The sequence below is a fragment of the Carassius auratus genome, chromosome 21, assembly GCF_003368295.1.
Source record: "Carassius auratus strain Wakin chromosome 21, ASM336829v1, whole genome shotgun sequence".
Lineage (NCBI taxonomy): Eukaryota > Metazoa > Chordata > Actinopteri > Cypriniformes > Cyprinidae > Carassius > Carassius auratus.
The window spans coordinates 14,899,852-14,917,497 of record NC_039263.1 but is presented as its reverse complement, the minus strand read 5'-3'; the positions used below and the strand labels follow the sequence as shown (position 1 = coordinate 14,917,497).

General features: G+C 37.1%; 1 protein-coding gene across 1 annotated transcript; it reads right to left on the bottom strand.

The window, feature by feature from the left end:
• Positions 1-5,395: 5,395 nt before the first annotated feature.
• On the bottom strand, positions 5,396-6,340 carry LOC113038106 (olfactory receptor 142-like). Its single transcript, XM_026195308.1, has one exon. It carries the CDS (start codon positions 6,338-6,340, stop codon positions 5,396-5,398), a length of 945 nt encoding a protein of 314 aa, XP_026051093.1.
• Between the last annotated feature and the right edge of the window lie 11,306 nt (positions 6,341-17,646).

The following is a 17,646-nucleotide window of genomic DNA, read 5'->3' as shown; positions in this document are numbered from 1 at the left end:
AGGAGAGGTCCTGGGTAGCTGCCCCCGACATCTTGGAACCATCTCTCTTGGAGGAATTTCACAGAGCCAGACCCGACCGACCTGCAACTACTTCAACCACGGGGATGGCCAGGACGAGCGCCAGGAGTTGCTCTTAGAGAGGGGGGTTTTGTAATATCCCACCAGCAGAGGGAGCCCTCACCTGAATACAGACACAGCTCCAATATATAGTGGACTGGGAGGGCTATGGGCCAGAGGAGAGGTCCTGGGTAACTGCCCCCTACATCTTGGAACCATCTCTCTTGGAGGAATTTCACAGAGCCAGACCCGACCGACCTGCACCTCGACCACGAGGATGGCCACGATGAGCGCCAGGAGTTGCTCTTAAAGAGGGGGGTTCTGTAATATCCCACCAGCAGAGGGAGCCCTCACCTGAATACAGACACGGCCCCACCTCCTCTGCTTCTGTTTTCATTTCCTGTTTGTAGCACTTATTAGCAGGCTTAGCCTCTTAGACCATGCAAAGTATTGCCAGTTCATCTGCCTTACCAAATGTTTCTCAAAATTCTCTGTTTGCCTGTTCTGTTTATGACTCTGCCTGTTTGTTTGACTACTGTTTCCTGGATTTACCCTTCTGCCTTGACTGTCTGATCGGACTGATGCTTGTGCTTTGAACTCTTGCTTGTCTACTCACCTTTGCCTTTTGGATTATCCCTGTGTTTGATGACGGATCGGACTGCTATCTTAATACTGACCTATTGTCTGAAATCACATTGCTGATTGCTGTAAGTGTCACGCTGTCTAGTCTCTGTTTCCCTGGGGGTCCACTAGTGGGCTACCTTCCCCTTAGGCACTTCACCATAGGCACTAGAATTCCTCTAGTCTGGTCCTGTCTTCACAGTAATTGCACTCCAGTTAGCCTCCTTATAAATACCAGTCTTTCCCTGTTGTTTGTATGGAGTCCTTTCCCTTCGATGTTCCAGTCTTCTCGTTCCTCGAGATTCTTCATTTCTCATATTCTGAGTTCCCGTTACGTTCCATTAGCTTTTTCCTATTCCTTTCTTGTTTGCTTGTTTTTGTTTGGACTGCATTCTGGTTTTGACCCTGGCATGTTTGACGACGATTTTGGATTACCTCAAATAAAACATACCTGCGATTGGATCTCTCGTTCTCCCTGTATCTCACTGGTCGCAAAGCGTTACAGTAAGTCCTTTCAATAAACATCTGCTAATGGATTCTCACTCTGCCTCAGCCCAATCAGTACACATAACTAGTTATGATTGATTATTCATATTTCCACTTTGAGCTGATTCACTACAGATGTCACATTTGTCCATGTGTTACGACACAAATCAATGAATGAATGTTCCAAAGTGAGGTAAACTTCAACAAATTTACCCTGCCCAGGGAGTAGGGAGCAATGAACATTGTATAGGGACAATGTCAATGGGAACACAGTTCATGCACAGAGCTCACTTCTAACAAGCTCATTATGTGAATCATGTGTGTTAACAAAGAGACATGGAAAATGTGCAGAGCAGGGGGTCGTGAGGACTGGGATGGAGAACCGCTGATCTAGAGATTGTAAAAAAGATGAAGCATGCACTGTTGAGTCAAGTGCCTTAGATTAGAGACCTGCTCCCACGTGACCCAATGCAACAGAGTGCAGCACAGGAGAAGATGGGCAAGTGCTGGTGCGGGTGGGTAGACACTCGTGTTTGAGGGATGCGGGAGAATAAAATGATTCACAGGACTCCTGCAAAATAGAAATATCTAATCATAAAAAATCTAAAAGTGAAATGAATGGTTCAGTTTAGTTTTCTCCCACACAGTATATAGGACCACTATTGTCAAAATGATAGCTACTTAGCATAAAGTTTAGTTTGGTGGTATGGCTCTGTTCTGGGCAAAAACTCCCTGCTCATTCATGCTGCCTGTCAAGTGGAAAAAGCTGCTAAATAATACTGATTAGAGATTAAATTTGAATGCTATGATAGGTGTCGTATTTCTATAGGTAGATGTTATCAGCTGAGATGATGAGACCATTTTGAGCTGAAAATGGGAGCAGGACAATTTAATGTTAATAAAGTTCACAATTAATTTCAGTTCATGTTTCAAAATGTTTTTGTTGGAAACCGCAACTTTTCTTTTGCAAATGTGCTGAATCTGCTGAAGTAATTACAATCGCTAGGAGATAGAGAAGGAAAGGGGGAGGTCAAGGTAGAACTGAACTCTCATGTCTGAGTTAATAAAAAAAAAATTGCCAAACATCATTTAGTGTTCACCTTTCAGTGCCGAGGAGTGTTAAGAAAAGAAACCTTGCAGAGGAGGCTAGCCTCCTTTCTGGTATATCAACAAATGATCTTTGAGACGTAAATTAAACGATATTAATTTGAACATCTCCAGCTGTGCTGATAATGTACCAAGTACTTATGATGAGCAGTGACTAGTGATATTGAATATTTGTTCGACAGCTGTCATTCAAACATAAATAAGGGGAGAACATGCCTAAGCTGTATATAGGCTACAACAGTCAGCTTAATTAAATAACACAACAGGCAAGCTCTCTTTTAACACAGAATTTTAAGAAGGGATGGATGTTTGTTTCAAGTGATAGTAAGTGAAGTTATATTATCTTACTGTATGTGTGTTGTTTTCTTTACTTGTTCTGACTAAAATCAACCAAAATAATCCCCAGTCCAATACAATTAGTGTGTCTCTTCTATTTTAAAACCCACGAGCCACGACTGGCTAGAAGCCTAGAATGAGCGCTGTGTGCCTATATTAACGTGCTAGAGTCCTGTATCCAGCCCGGGGCTGATGGTCCCTAACATTTTATGCCCCTTGGGCTGGGCTTTAGGCCAATTTTTATGTCATAGTTCAGATGCGGACGTGCCTAGTGCCTGTTTAAGGCTTCCCATTATTTTTATATTTAAGACATCTGTCAATAAGTGATGAATTCTTTGAGTTTCGGTTCATTTTGGGAAGCTGATTTGAGAAGGCTAAATTGATCCCAAGAGCGTCTGGCTGCAGACTTGCACTTGCACTCTCAGACTTGCATTCTCAGACTTGCACTCTCAGACACTTGCGCTTCCGTTAGTGACGTCACTTGCAGTCTTTATTTTTTATTTTATTGATTTTTTTTTTACTTTGTTTGAATTTCCCAACATTTTATAACAGTAGCCAGGTGGCGAAGACAAGAAAAAAATAAAATAAATTACAATGTCACTTGCAATCGCTACTTTCACTCTCTGCTACCTGCAACACTTGCAATCGACACAAAATGTGCTTGTTGCCAATGGAGACAAGAAGCTGTGGTGGTGAATAAACGCAACGCGCAAAGTTTCGCGTTAAGCATTTTTCCATATAGAATAAACTGTCCACAACTCTTTTATATCACTGTCTTTGTCCATTAATCTACATTATGTGTTTCATTTATAATGTTTTTTTATAGGAGGAAAATGTTTAATGTACAATTTAACGCACTGCGTTCTGTACTCGTCTGCTTGCCTGTACCGAGCTGATCCTTTTAAAATCACTTAATGCATTTCATAATGCACGTTCATATTTGCTGGTCTGTATATACTTTGAGTCAACAACAAAACATATAGGCTATGCCTACTGAATTGTGTTTATCATCTTAGTCTGTTATTAGGCCATATTAAGTGTTCGCATTGTGTTCATAGCCATCTGCTTGCCTTGTTGTACATTAAATAATAACTATATATCGAATTTGGTCTTTTAATTGAACTTAACGTATCCTAATACATTATGCCATATTAAGTGTTTGCTTTTTCTACAGGAGGAAAACGCTTAACGAAAAACTTTGTGTATAGTAGTAGGCCTACTAATTTAGTTTTAATGGTTTAATCACCACCACAGCGTCTTGTCTCCATTGGCAACATGCACGATTTGTGTTGATTGCAAGTGACGTCACAGGTAGCGGAGAGTGGAAGTAGCGATTGCAAGTTACATTGTAATTTAGTTTCTTTTTTCTTGTCTTCACCACCTGGCTACTGTTGTAAAATGTTGAAAGATTCAAACAAAATTTATCAATAAATAGAAAAAATATATATAATAAAGACTGCAAGTGACGTCGCTAGCGGAAGCACAAGTGTCTGGGAGTGCAAGTCTGAGAATGCAAGTCTGAGAGTGCAAGTGCAAGTCTGCAGCCAGACCCTTCTCAATTGATCAAACATAGGCTATGATCAGCTCACTGTCTGCCGATGGCCTCTTGGCCATTACTTAAAAAAACTAAAACTTAAATTTAACGGAAAAAAAACTGACTTTATTAAATTAACTTCACAACAATTAACTTTGTTTCGGGAGGGGGAAACGTGCTCGGGACTGTAATTCTGACAAATGGCGCTCACGGCCCATGCTCTGTAACGTGCAGCTTAACAAGTAAGACAACGATGCTGTGTGAAAAGAACTGCACTGGACATCATATTTTAATACAGTGCGACTTCAGTCATTTACAAATGTGTGTATATAATCTGTGTGTCAGCTGAAGGTTTTAGGTTCAGTCACTGTGTCCCATCAGAGGTTCAAAGTCTCATTTTTAAATCCGGGGATGGAAAAATAGTAACCTTATTGCTTAAATGTAATCATTATACTTTAAATTGCTATGATTTAATTAATCAAACATGAGCACGGCATGTTTTAAAATAAAATCCCAGTTAGCAATCACCAAATAGCTCCAATATGTGCCAACTTCTGTTTCAATCTACTGATGATGAATAATGTTTTTTTTTTTTTTTTTTGTAAACTGAAAGATAAAATCTAGAGGGGGCGGGGGGTGGCTACCATAATGCTATAGCCCAGGGGCCTCTGGATATCCTAAGGTGCCCCTGGTTATAACAGAGATTTGTGAGATTGCGATGAACGATGTCTTTTAGAGTTTACAAATGCAGCACTTGCTGAAATTCTGCCATGCCAAACCATGCAGGCAGCAGCTGCTTGCTTTGGTTAAAGTAACAGTGTTCTGTGAATGTTGATGCTTTAATAAATATTTATCAAGAGCATGTAGGCTGGGATTTCATACATTTAATGGAGAAAAAAGTTATGTAACTAGTAATAAAACTAATTACTTTTGAGTAATCAGAACATTAACTTGATTACTTTTAAAAGGAGTAATGAGTAATCAGTCATTTGATTATTTTCAGAGTCACTTGCCTATCACTGGATTAAGATGAATATGGAGCTCATTCTAGGGGAGTAAAAAAATAAGTAAGATGATATTTAATTGCTTAGTTTTGTTCAAAGCTTTGTGTGATTTCTAAAGGCAACAAATCATCTTGCATGGAGACCTCAACATAATTGAGATATTATTGTTAGGAAAGCCAGCTATTTATTGACACAAATAAATATTTGAAAACATTGACATTCTTTTTTCACCTAGAAAATAACAAAGATCCTACTTTAAAGGCAGTAATTTATTCCCAAAGCCACAAAGTCGAAACATATTGGCTCTCAGAGCCTGAACACTCAGCCCATAGATGACTGGATTTAGAATCGGAGGAAATATCAAGAAATAAAGAGACATAAACATTTGTGTTTCAAAGGAAAGATAACTTGTGTCAAAGCGACTTTGTAAAATTTCAAAAAAACATCCCACACTGTAGTTCATTATTGCAAATAAGTGTGGACTGCAGGTCTTCAGTGCTTTTATTTTAGACTCCTTAGTGGCAGTAAAGCATATTTTCAGAATATGTCCATATGAATAGAAAGTCATTGCAAGCTGAGGAAAAGAGTATACAACAACAAAAAACAATCCTAAAATGCTCTCAATATATGTGTTCCCACAAGACATTTTGACCAGATAAAAGTTGAGGCAGTAAACCCTCCCCAGGCGGTTTTGACAGATTGTTAAGCGCAGGGTCATACTAAAAAACATAATGAATGTCACTAAAGGATACCCCCATGAGAAGGCAATCAGTTTATACACTTTTGTGATTGTCATAATACTGTGATACTGCAGCGGGTAGCATATGGCCACATACCGATCGTAGCACATCACAGACAGGATGGTGAACTCTATGATAGCATATGTGTGCAGAAAGTAGACCTGAGCCTTACAACATGCCAAAGATACCTCATAAGAAGGAGACATTAAAGTACCCAGCAAGGGGGGAAGCAAAGCTGTGCCACCGTAGATGCCATTTACAGCCAAGTTACATAGAAAGTAATTCATAGGATTATGAAGCATTTTGTTGATAATTATGCCAAAAATCACAATGGCGTTAGCAAAGAGTATAAGCATGTATAACATAAGAAAGATCACAAAGTAAAGGTATTTAAGGTCCTCCATTCTGTAAAAAGCTTCCAATACAATTGTTGACATGACGGATGAGTTTTTCATCTTAAAATTTTCAATACGCTGTAAAAACAAAATTGGTACATTAGAGTTTTGTCATATATATATATATATATATATATATATATATATATATATATATATATATATATATATATACACTGTGTGTGTATATATATATTTTATATTAATGTGTCTTTTTCTTAGAATTCAATCTCCATTGCTTCTAGGTGCTGGAAGCTTTCCAGTCCATCTGTAAAGTGAAGATACCTGCAAACAGTGATCCTGATAGTTCAAACAATAACAGATGGATGACGACTCTTACCTTACAGTGTATTTGTGCTGTTTATATAGAGTTTTGTGTATGGCTTGTGTATGTGGATGGCTGTCTAGGGGTTTCAGATCACATGATCATTGAATCTTTAGATAATATCTAATAGAAACATTGTGCAAAACAAAATTGCATGTGTTTTTCTGTTGAGAGTCATTTAATACATCAATACTTATATTATGATTTAGGTGAATATGGAGCTCATTTAATCCCTTTAGGGGATTAAAGGGTTAGTTCACCAAAAATTTAAATTATGTAATTAATGACTCACCCTCATGTCGTTCCAAACCCGTAAGACCTCCGTTCATCTTCGGAACACAGTTTAAGATATTTTAGATTTAGTTCGAGAGCTTTCTGTCCCTCCATTGAAACTGTGTGTACGGTATACTGTCGATGTCCAGAAAGTTAATAAAAACATCATCAAAGTAGTCCATGTGACATCAGAGGGTCAGTTAGAATTTGTTGAAGCATCGAAAATACATTATGGTCCAAAAATAATGACTTTATTCAGCATTGTCTTCTCTTCCGTGTCTGTTGTGAGCAGTGTTTGGAATAAATACGTTTAAAAGAACGGCGTTAGGTAACGACGTAATTTTTTTCAGTAACGGGATAATCTAACTAATTAATTTTCCCGTTGTTACAATGCCGTTAACATTACTGGACGTTAAATGCGGTGCGTTACTATGCATTGATTTAATAAACTATGCAATCCGAACGCACCCCTGGCTCACACAGCGAGTGAGGAGGTAGGTTAATAACAAGATAAGCGATTATGATTGGCTAAAGCAGAGTCATGTGTTTCATGGTAGCCAATCAGAGCCAGTGTTTTTACGCCAGCGGTGCCAAACACACACACATGCACGCACGCAACAGCTAAACAGAGATTCGCAGCAGCAGCAGAGATGGCGAGTTAGGAGCAATCCGATGAAAGTTGGCATTTTCAAGGTGGAAATATAAGCACTACTTCAAATTCATTGTGGTCAAAGACAAGAAAGTGCATGGAATGTGTACGTGTAATGTGTACATGTAATGTGCGACACACGCATCTACAAAGCTATAGTGGCCAAAAACTATTTTCTTACAAAGATAATACTTTAAGTAAGTTATGTACGAATGCCTATCTGTTCTACTCATTTTAACTGACTCGTGAAAACTGCTAAAAAAAAAGCAGTAATGTTTTTTTACAGTAACGCAAATAGTTGCTTTGCCTGTTAACAAGTTACTTTTATTATAGAGTAATTCAGTTACTAACTCAGTTACTTTTTGGAACAAGTAGTGAGTAACTATAACTAATTACTTTTTTAAATTAACGTTCCCAACAGTGGTTGTGAGTTCAGCTGCTGTGACTGTTGAGTACGACGCTGCTAATGTGTTTTCTGGTGCACCCAATAACAAAGATAACACGTCAGCAGCGTCATACATCATTAGCGTCAAAGCAGGATCATGAACGCACTCACAACAGCCCCGGAAGAGAAGACAATGCTGATTAAAGTAGAAATCTTTGTTACTTTTGGACCAAAATTTATTTCTGATGCTTCAACAAATTCTAAAAGACCCTCTGATGTCACATGGACTACTTTTATGATGTTTTTATTACCTTTCTGGACATGGACAGTATACCTTACACCAGTGGTTCCCAAACTTTTTCAACTCACGGCCCACACAACCGACCCAGCTATTATTGGCTTAATAACTTAGTACTCAGAAGCTAGATTGTTAACTGTATTTATTGAATGAACTAGGGCTGTGCGATATGGCCAAAAAAAAGAGTCGAGATTTATTTGATCAATTTTTCGATTTCAATTTTAATCACAATTTTGACACACAGCTATGCTTTACACTCATAAATGCATTCAGGATGAATTTGAACATATTTCCAAAAGAAAACCAATTAGAGCTTTATCAAAAAGTTGTAACGTCTCTAGAACAGACATAAGCTAAAATAATCACTATAGTAAAGGTATAACAAAAATTTATAGACTTATGGCAAAAAAAATATATAAATAAAATCCCGTGTCCAGGGACTTTTTTTTATTTTTTTGCCATGCATTGTTCATAGAGCTCATTAATTGTAGCGGTGCCTCAGGTGTTGAAATAGATTTGTTATACATTATACTATGAAGGTATTTTTGGTTCAAATTAACTGAACACCTGTGGCAGTGCGATTTGTAGTTGTAGAGAAAAGCCACACATGTGTATCAGTAAATTTGAAGTCACAGAGTGAAATGTTTTAAGAGTTGCAAACCTGTAGCCTTTTTTTCTCTCCCACAAACACAACACAACAGTTACACCTTCACAAATTCTTCATTGCAGGTGCACAAATCCTATTCTACAAATCACACATTTAGAAACTCGTACGCTCACATTTTTGAAACAATTGCTGCAGTGAATGTGGTGCAAAACGCATTTACACACCCGCATCAAGAAATGTGCAGTCGTGGAGGAATGTTGAACATCCGCAAATCAGTACGTGAATTCATCAAATGAGAGTTGCACACTTGTAGAATATTTTCTCAGAAATGTCTTGTATATTTTTCTAACACAAACACAAAGTACATAACTACAGCTGCTTGAATCTGCTGCGATGAATCTCAAACACTGTTTTTTGCTTTCAAGTGACAAGTTTCGCGCTCTCCCTTTTGCACCGAGATATTTGGTTCAAAAGTGATTTGTGCATCTGTAGAGGTAGTGGGCGGGACTGTTTAGAAATTACAGAATTTCAGCCAATCAGAAGAGCCAGTAGATATACGCCCCAAGCAGTTTTACGCCCCTGTTGTTCCTCATGCGTCCAGTAGGGGGAGGCTGCAGACCTATGACCTACTGTAAAATGTATTATTTATATATATTTATAAACTGTTTTTATATACAGAGACTGACTGATATATGATGTTGTGAATTTATATTAAGTTATATTTAGATATTAACCATATTCAGGCCATTAGACATACAGTACTGTGTAATCATATGGATCCTAAATGAAATATTTGCTTTACAATTCACAATTGCTCGCTATACAGCAACAGAACATGCTCTACATAGCATTTTATGAAGACCAACAAAATTTAACCATTTTCTAAAGTTCCAAGGGTCATTTAAAAGAAAGACAATATTGTTGTTCACAAAAAAAATTTATTAACACCATGACTTGGTTATTTCTTAACAGCATGACTCCTGTAGATGACTCTCCTATGGCTTGCCACTCTTCTTTAATTGTTTCTTTATCCTGCTGTCAAAGTGATCCCACTCACTGATAAAAATAAATAAAAAAGCAAAAGTTGCATAGTGGTAGAAAACAATGGTTATTTATAAATAATGGCAGGATGTCATGTTTCAATTTTTTTTTCCTTTATAGGATCCTTATAGGATCCTTACAGTACCTTGCGTCAATGACAGGTCCTCGAAGGAATTTCTCCTCAGCCTCCAAGATGGACACGTTTCACAACAGCAAGAGCACAGATGATGGACTACCAGAGAAAGATTTATCACAGCCCAAATAAGCCAAGCGTCATTTTGCATTTTTTTTTTTTTTTTACAACAAAATCAAAAGTTCCTTTTCTATATTAAGCACAAAACTATTATTTTATAGAAATGATCTAACATTATGGATAAACTATTTGACATTAAAAACAATGTGAATATGACACCATGCAGAGCACAACTAACACACAAGACCATACCTCTGGAAAAGGGACATCCATAATGAATCGGATCTGGTCACTGTGGGTGTGTGTAGGTGTGCCATCCAAAATTGAAGTCATCTGAGTGTAGATAACATCAATTCGCTCCTGATCTTCAATGAACAATATTGATGGAACACTTGGAAAAAGTGTCAAGTCACTTTGATTGTTTTTTTTTTGTTTGTTTTTTTGTCCATTGATGATAGACTGTGGTTAGTTAAGTTTGAGTCAGACAGAACGTCTGACTCAATCAAGTACTTTTGCCTCTCGAAATAAATTGACCCATCTTTTGAATTGATATCGCTATTCTTTCTTATTTAATTGATCAATCTTTTATAAATAATAAATGTTGCATCATTACACAATACAATCAACAACAATTACTTTAGCAGATTATTTAACATACCTCATCCGTATCGCTTCAAGAAGGTCTGCTGCTATCATACATATAGATATGGTCTGCTGTTCTTATATATGACTGGGCTCATATACTAATATACTACCTCCCCCTACTGGACGCATGAGGAACAACAGGGGCGTAAAACAGCTTGGGGAGTATATCTACTGGCTCAGTAGCTCTTCTGATTGGCTGAAATTCTGTAATCTCTAAACAGTCCCGCCCACTACCTCTACAGATGCACAAATCACTTTTGAACCAAATATCTCGGTGCAAAAGGGAGAGCGCGAAACTTGTCGCTTGAAAGCGAAAAACAGTGTTTGAGATTCATCGCAGCAGATTCAAGCAGCTGTAGTTATGTACTTTGTGTTTGTGTTAGAAAAATATACAAGACATTTCTGAGAAAATATTCTACAAGTGTGCAACTCTCATTTGATGAATTCACGTACTGATTTGCGGATGTTCAACATTCCTCCACGACTGCACATTTCTTGATGCGGGTGTGTAAATGCGTTTTGCACCACATTCACTGCAGCACTTGTTTCAAAAATGTGAGCGTACGAGTTTCTAAATGTGTGATTTGTAGAATAAGATTTGTGCACCTGCAATGAAGAATTTGTGAAGGTGTAACTGTTGTGTTGTGTTTGTGGGAGAGAAAAAAAGGCTACAGGTTTGCAACTCTTAAAACATTTCACTCTGTGACTTCAAGTTTACTGATACACATGTGTGGCTTTTCTCTACAACTACAAATCGCACTGCCACAGGTGCTCAGTTAATTTGAATCAAAAATACCTTCATATTATACAGGTTCACACGTACTCTGTTTGCAGTGTGTATACAGTATATGTGAGCGGTGCAGAAGCAGCAGAGAGAGTGCGTTATTGTAACGTGAAAGCACATTAAAATAATGCGCGATCGTGAATCTCTCTGTTGCACATGGATTTTCTTTGCTCTGTCACAAAACCAGTCGTGCTTGCTCAGATACACGCTGCTCTCGTCCGGAGAGAGTGTGCGCACTTAAAACCTGTCTCCTCTCACTTAAACTACATCCTGTGCACTCACAACTCTCTATGCTCATGAGCTAGATATAAATTATTTTCACACATTTTTATTTCTAGCCTTTTTTACCGAAATTCCCTCTGTAAACACATTTGATTCTAATATGTCAAAAAAAAAATTAAACAAGAATTTTGAAATTGACTTCATCCAGTGTTCAGATTTTTGTACAAGAAATATAAGCGAATTAGCGCATATTTCATTAAATAATGCCTCATTAGCATATTTAAACATAACATTTTAGAAAATTTGAAATACAAAAAAAAAGTTAGCAATTATCAATGTAATCAATCAACTGAGTAAGTAAGGTGATAACTATTAGGTTTTTTTTTTTTTTTACCCTATTCGCTGCAGGACATGGAGGTTCCAGCACAATCACTTGCATTTTTTCAGTCGCATACATCGTCATTTTTGCTCATGAAGGTCAGTAATCATTCGTAACTGCAAGGGTCTACTTTTATTTGTGTGCGGTCACAATATCAACAAAACATTGTGTTTTTATAAAATAAAGAAAAAAAAAACATGATGTGCTTTCTGCCGTCTCGTCTTTAACAGTTGTTCAAAAATGAACTGAAACTCAGCAAATACATGCCTCACAGTCATGATAAATATATCTATAGAAAGCTGTAAACGACTACTTCAAATAAATTGAAAACAAAAACTTTCATTATAATCATATGCCATAAAGATGCACTTCTCTCTAAAGGTGCTTCTAATGAGGAGATCACGAGTCAGGCTCGGCAACTCTATTTTTGCGACACAGACTTAGAAAACACTAGTTTAGTAGGAAATAATTCTAATATCTCCTTACTATTTCCCCCTGTCACATTCATGGTAATTACTTTTGCTGGTGCTTTGTGGCAAGCTTTAGCCTATTGTGTGCACTTGAATGTAAACCTGTTGTAGAACAGCTGCGCCGATGGCACGCACCATAAATTCAAGCCACTCTTGACAGCTATGGTTGCACGGTCTCTTGTTCTTTCCACCAGGGCAGCAATTTCTCTTCATCACTTATCAATGGATGTCTCAAATGTAAAAATAAGGAGAAGCATAAAACAGACCTGAGGCCCGGCTCGCATCTGAACTAAGACATAAATTGGCTCGCAGCGTGTAAAAAAAAATGCAGGGTTCTAATAGGAACACAAGACACCCCACAACCGGAGCCTTACTACCCACCACACAATTTTTTTATTTATTATTATTTATATATGCAGGACATTTACAAGACTGTACTCGGGGCCAGGAGCAGCCACTTGAGGGCACTCTGGAGGAACAGGATTGAATCAGGAACTGGGCAGAGGGCTATTGTGGCGCACTGGAGGATCCAGTGGTATTTGGGGCTGAGCAGGCTGTTCAAACTCTTGGTGTGGTATGTGGGGGTTCCAAGCATGGAGTGAGCTGACAAGACACAGTGTGCCTCAGAGGGGACTGGACAACAAGACTGAAACTTTTCCTCTTTCTTCAACTTCATCATTGGAGCCATTTAAATAGAGCAAGATTAATCAGCTTGACCAGAGAATAACTACACATGAGGAGATCACAGCAGATCATCATCAGCTCAGGTGGTTTGCAAGATCAAGGAAATCCTCCTCATAACACTCCAACCAGCCTGCTGTAAACCCCACAGCTTGTCCTCAGCTGTCATCTGTCATCTGTTGCGGGCTGGTCTTTTGTCACACTTTTCTCTGGCAGGGCATGAGACAAGGAATTCTTCAAATAACACAAACTTTATTGCTCCAAACACATACTAGAAACCCAGAAAGACATTAAAGACTAAACACAGGTAACACTATTTATACACTGAACAGGATACTAGGAACACAAGACACACCTGGAATCAGTAAAAATTACACAGGGAACGCCTGGGATGAAATCAAGATAATCAGGACAGGAATAGGAAACTAAACAAATATGGACATAGGAAACACATGGGGGGAAAAAACATCAAAAAGACATGCATATGAGCTGAATGTGGAAATATTATTTTTTAATTATATTAAAAGGCCTTTTACTTGCATCAAAAGCATCATTGGTTGCATATTTGCAACCTTTTGCAGGTTCTCCTGGTTTATTAAAGATACTTTTTTATTCATTTTGTTTCGTGCCTGGAAGTAATAAACTGGGACAGATATAAAGTATCTTGTATTATTTAGGACACACAATAACACATTTGTTTGTCCTCTCATTACATGTCATCTTGCTTGGAAGCTATGACATTCTGGTAGCCTTGTATGAGACAATGTTATGTTAAAGACAAGAAAAGAAAAAATGAAAAGTGCTAGTATTGGTCGGTTAAGTGCTGGCGAAAAAGATGAGTCTTTAGATGTTTTTTGAAAATGAGTAAAGACTCAGCTGTACGAATTGAGATTGGGAGGTCATTCCACCAGCTGAGCACAGTCCAGGAAAAGGTCCTTGAGAGTGATTTTGAACTTCTTTGGGATGGCACCACAAGGCATCGTTCACTTGCAGAGCACATAAGATTTAACCACTGAGTTTAGGTATTGGTATAGGTTTTGGTGCCGTGTCAGTGGTCGTCTTGTAGTCAATCATCAGTACCTTGAATTTGATGTGAGCGGCTACTGGTAGCCATTGTAGCCTGATGAGGAGATCATAAATCATATAGCTCATTTCATTGGTTCATTATTGTTAGTAATGTAGTTAAATGGAATAATTATTCAAAACTTTGAGAGTTTACCTTTATTTACAAATACCACTTTACACAATGTACTGTAAGAACGTTACATGTAATATCATTCTTTTTATTTTATTAGCTAAAGAGTGAAATATAATGCTATTTTGATTGCATCAGTGTCCACATGCACTGTTTGCATAGTGTTGCAACAGATGGCCCTCTTTAGGGACGTCATTATGGCCTTATAGTTTGATTTTGTCCTCTTGACACTTTCCATTGGGGTCAGTTTGTTGTCCTTGTACTTCAGACTCATCAGTGATATCTTTAAATTGCCTCCAAGGGAATTGGTGTGTTTTGAGAAATAATGACCCCTAATTAACATGTTTATCTAGTTTCAGATTTGTCTTGGTTTTCTCAAAGGTACAGCGATTGAACATCGGCAAAAAAATGTATGAGCCTCTGCTGCTGGGCAAAAACCATTTTCTACACACATTTCAGTCTTTTTCTACAAACGTTGAACATTTCTAAATCAATCTGAATCCTAATATTAGATAGTAATATATATATATATATATATATATATATATATATATATATATATATATATTCTGAGAATAATAATCAAGATTACAGGCATCTAGGCCTAAATCTACAATGATCTAATTATTAATATTTATTTGTTTTCATTTTTCAAAGTACTACTTATAAAATTATTAAATCACAAGTTGACTGAGGTAGAAAATCAATCAATTTTTTTTGTTTGTTTTTTAACAGAACATTTTCATAGAATTCTCCATTTCATATATATTTCTAGAATATTGGTTTCTGAAAAAACTGAGAGAAGAAAATTCTTAAAGGAGATGGGACGAAAACTAAAGAAAAATGCCCAAAGTTTTCCTATAAATCTAGAATTAGCTAACACAATTTCTGACACATGATCAGATATAGTGGCCTGCCTGTCATAACTATGAAGAGCACTGTGTCTGTCCATGGCTCTCACATGGGACCAATCAGAGAAATTATAGCCCAAAGGGGACAATTATCAAACCTATGATAAATGATGACCTCTGGTTCTCTTTATTCTACTCTCAGGCCATTTTAATCCTTTGTAAACAGTGTCTAATGCTGTGTGACAAACAAGCTGCAATGTTTGTTAAATGACCCATCTTTACAAAGTGTACATTTACTGTTTACATATATTTATATATCGTCCCCTTGGAATTATAAGGTTCTATCTGACATTTTTGTCAAAATTTAGTTATTCACATATTCTTATTCTATGTCAACATATTTACATTATGTGATAGATTTTTAATGTTGTGTACATTATGGGACTTTTTATTTTTTATTTTGAAGCCCAATATCTCAAAACTACTCGGAATGCAGATAGAACCTTATAATTCCAAGGGGACGATATTGTACGTATGTTATGCAAGGTAAAATTATTGAAATAAATTTAGAGCAAAGATAATTAATCTTGAATAAGGATATGATAAATGTGCTAACATTTCATGTGGCTTATATTTATTGCCTACTGCTGCAGTGCAACTGTAGATGGGGGACAACATTGGACCTTGTCACCCTGATATGTTTTCACCTCAAATTTTCAATGACCACATGCTGTAGCCCCGCTACAAATTCATATCGAAATTTGAGGTCCTACTGTGCATGTACCCTCACTCTGTCTTCCTATCGTCTAGGCCTGCTGTTTGTATATCTGTGTGTGTGTGTGTGTGTGTGTGTGTGTGTGAGAGAGAGAGAGAGAGAGAGAGAGAGAGAGAGAGAGAAAGACTTTGACTTTTAAAACACTTTAATACCAATAGAGCTCAAAATATGACATAAATCACAAACAACATAAAACAGATCACATCACCAATGAAAAGATATCATCCCCTCTTCACAAAATATAAATAAACCTTCATTTACAAACCATTTAAATTCAAATGCAAGTAAATTACCTGTGGTTTGATAAAATTTATATTCCATCCTAATTCTAGACTCAACCAAAGCTGTAAAATATTTCAACACATCTACATTATGGCCTTCAGCAGCCATTCTACGGGTTTTCCAAATTGCTAACTTGGCTTAACCAACTATAAAATTTGCCAAGGTACACTTCACCCTGTGTTCTTTAGAATACTTACATCCACAAATAAAAAAATACCTTATTAAAGAGAAACCCCAAATTTCCAAAAACTCTTCCCAATAAAGCGAACAGTGGTATTAATCTAGAACATTCAATAAAAACATGGAAAACAGTTTCTGATTCAGAGCAGAACATACAAAGAGGTGAAACATTCACATTAAACTTAGAAACAAACTTATTTGTGGCCAGCACACAATGCAAAGTTCTCCACTGTAAGTCTCCAGAACGTTTTGAAAGGGGTCTCTTGTATAAGAGCCTCCAAGAAGGAGTAACATTATCAGGAATCTTAAGATATTATCTCCATTTTGTATCACACCTGTGCTTAATATCATTATAACAATCTGACTTTATGCATATCTGATAACACTCTTTTTTTCCCAAAGTCTCAAAATTAAGCTCTTTTAACCCTTTAAATTTCAGAATCTTCCTTTCTTGATCGTCTTCGATACAAAATCTAGGAGACACCAATAATTTAGGAAAAGAACATTGTATAGGTCCACCAGACAGAAAACAATCAACCGACTGGAGCAACTGTGAGGGGAATGCAACCTTTATCTCATCAATAAACTGCTCCACTATCCTTACTGATCTTAACCCAAGCTGACCACAAATTTCTTCTGAAGATATCCATTTTCTAGAGATAACATCAATTAAATCTACAACTTTTTTCAGACCTTTATCGATGAACTTTTTCACAATAGTGTTAGACTTATTATCACTGTCACCTAGAAAGGAATTATAAAACAATGGTTCATTTAAACCAAAATGGTCAAAATCTTGTCTTGATTTCCTTAAAACAGTCCAAGAATCCAAAACTGAAGCATAATAAGTAACATCAGGTATAAAAAACCCATTATGCAAAGACATCAAAAACAAGTGCCTATCAAAGTGAAACCCACCAAACATTCTGAGCAGAGCCAGGCCAAAAGATACCCATAGGATATGTTCATTGGAATACAGTAAACATTGAACAACTTAATCTCATTGATTTAACTCTAGCTTTGAGGTCAATTAGTCCTTGATCTCCTTCATTAACTGGGAAATAAAGTATTGCAGAAGGGATCCAATGATAACCATCCCAGAAAAAAATCAATAAAAACTTTTTGTAACTG

What these genes read in the sequence shown, in the direction of transcription:
- LOC113038106 (XM_026195308.1), bottom strand. Translation starts at nt 6,340, where the DNA reads ATGAAAAACTCATCCGTCATGTCAACAATTGTATTGGAAGCTTTTTAC.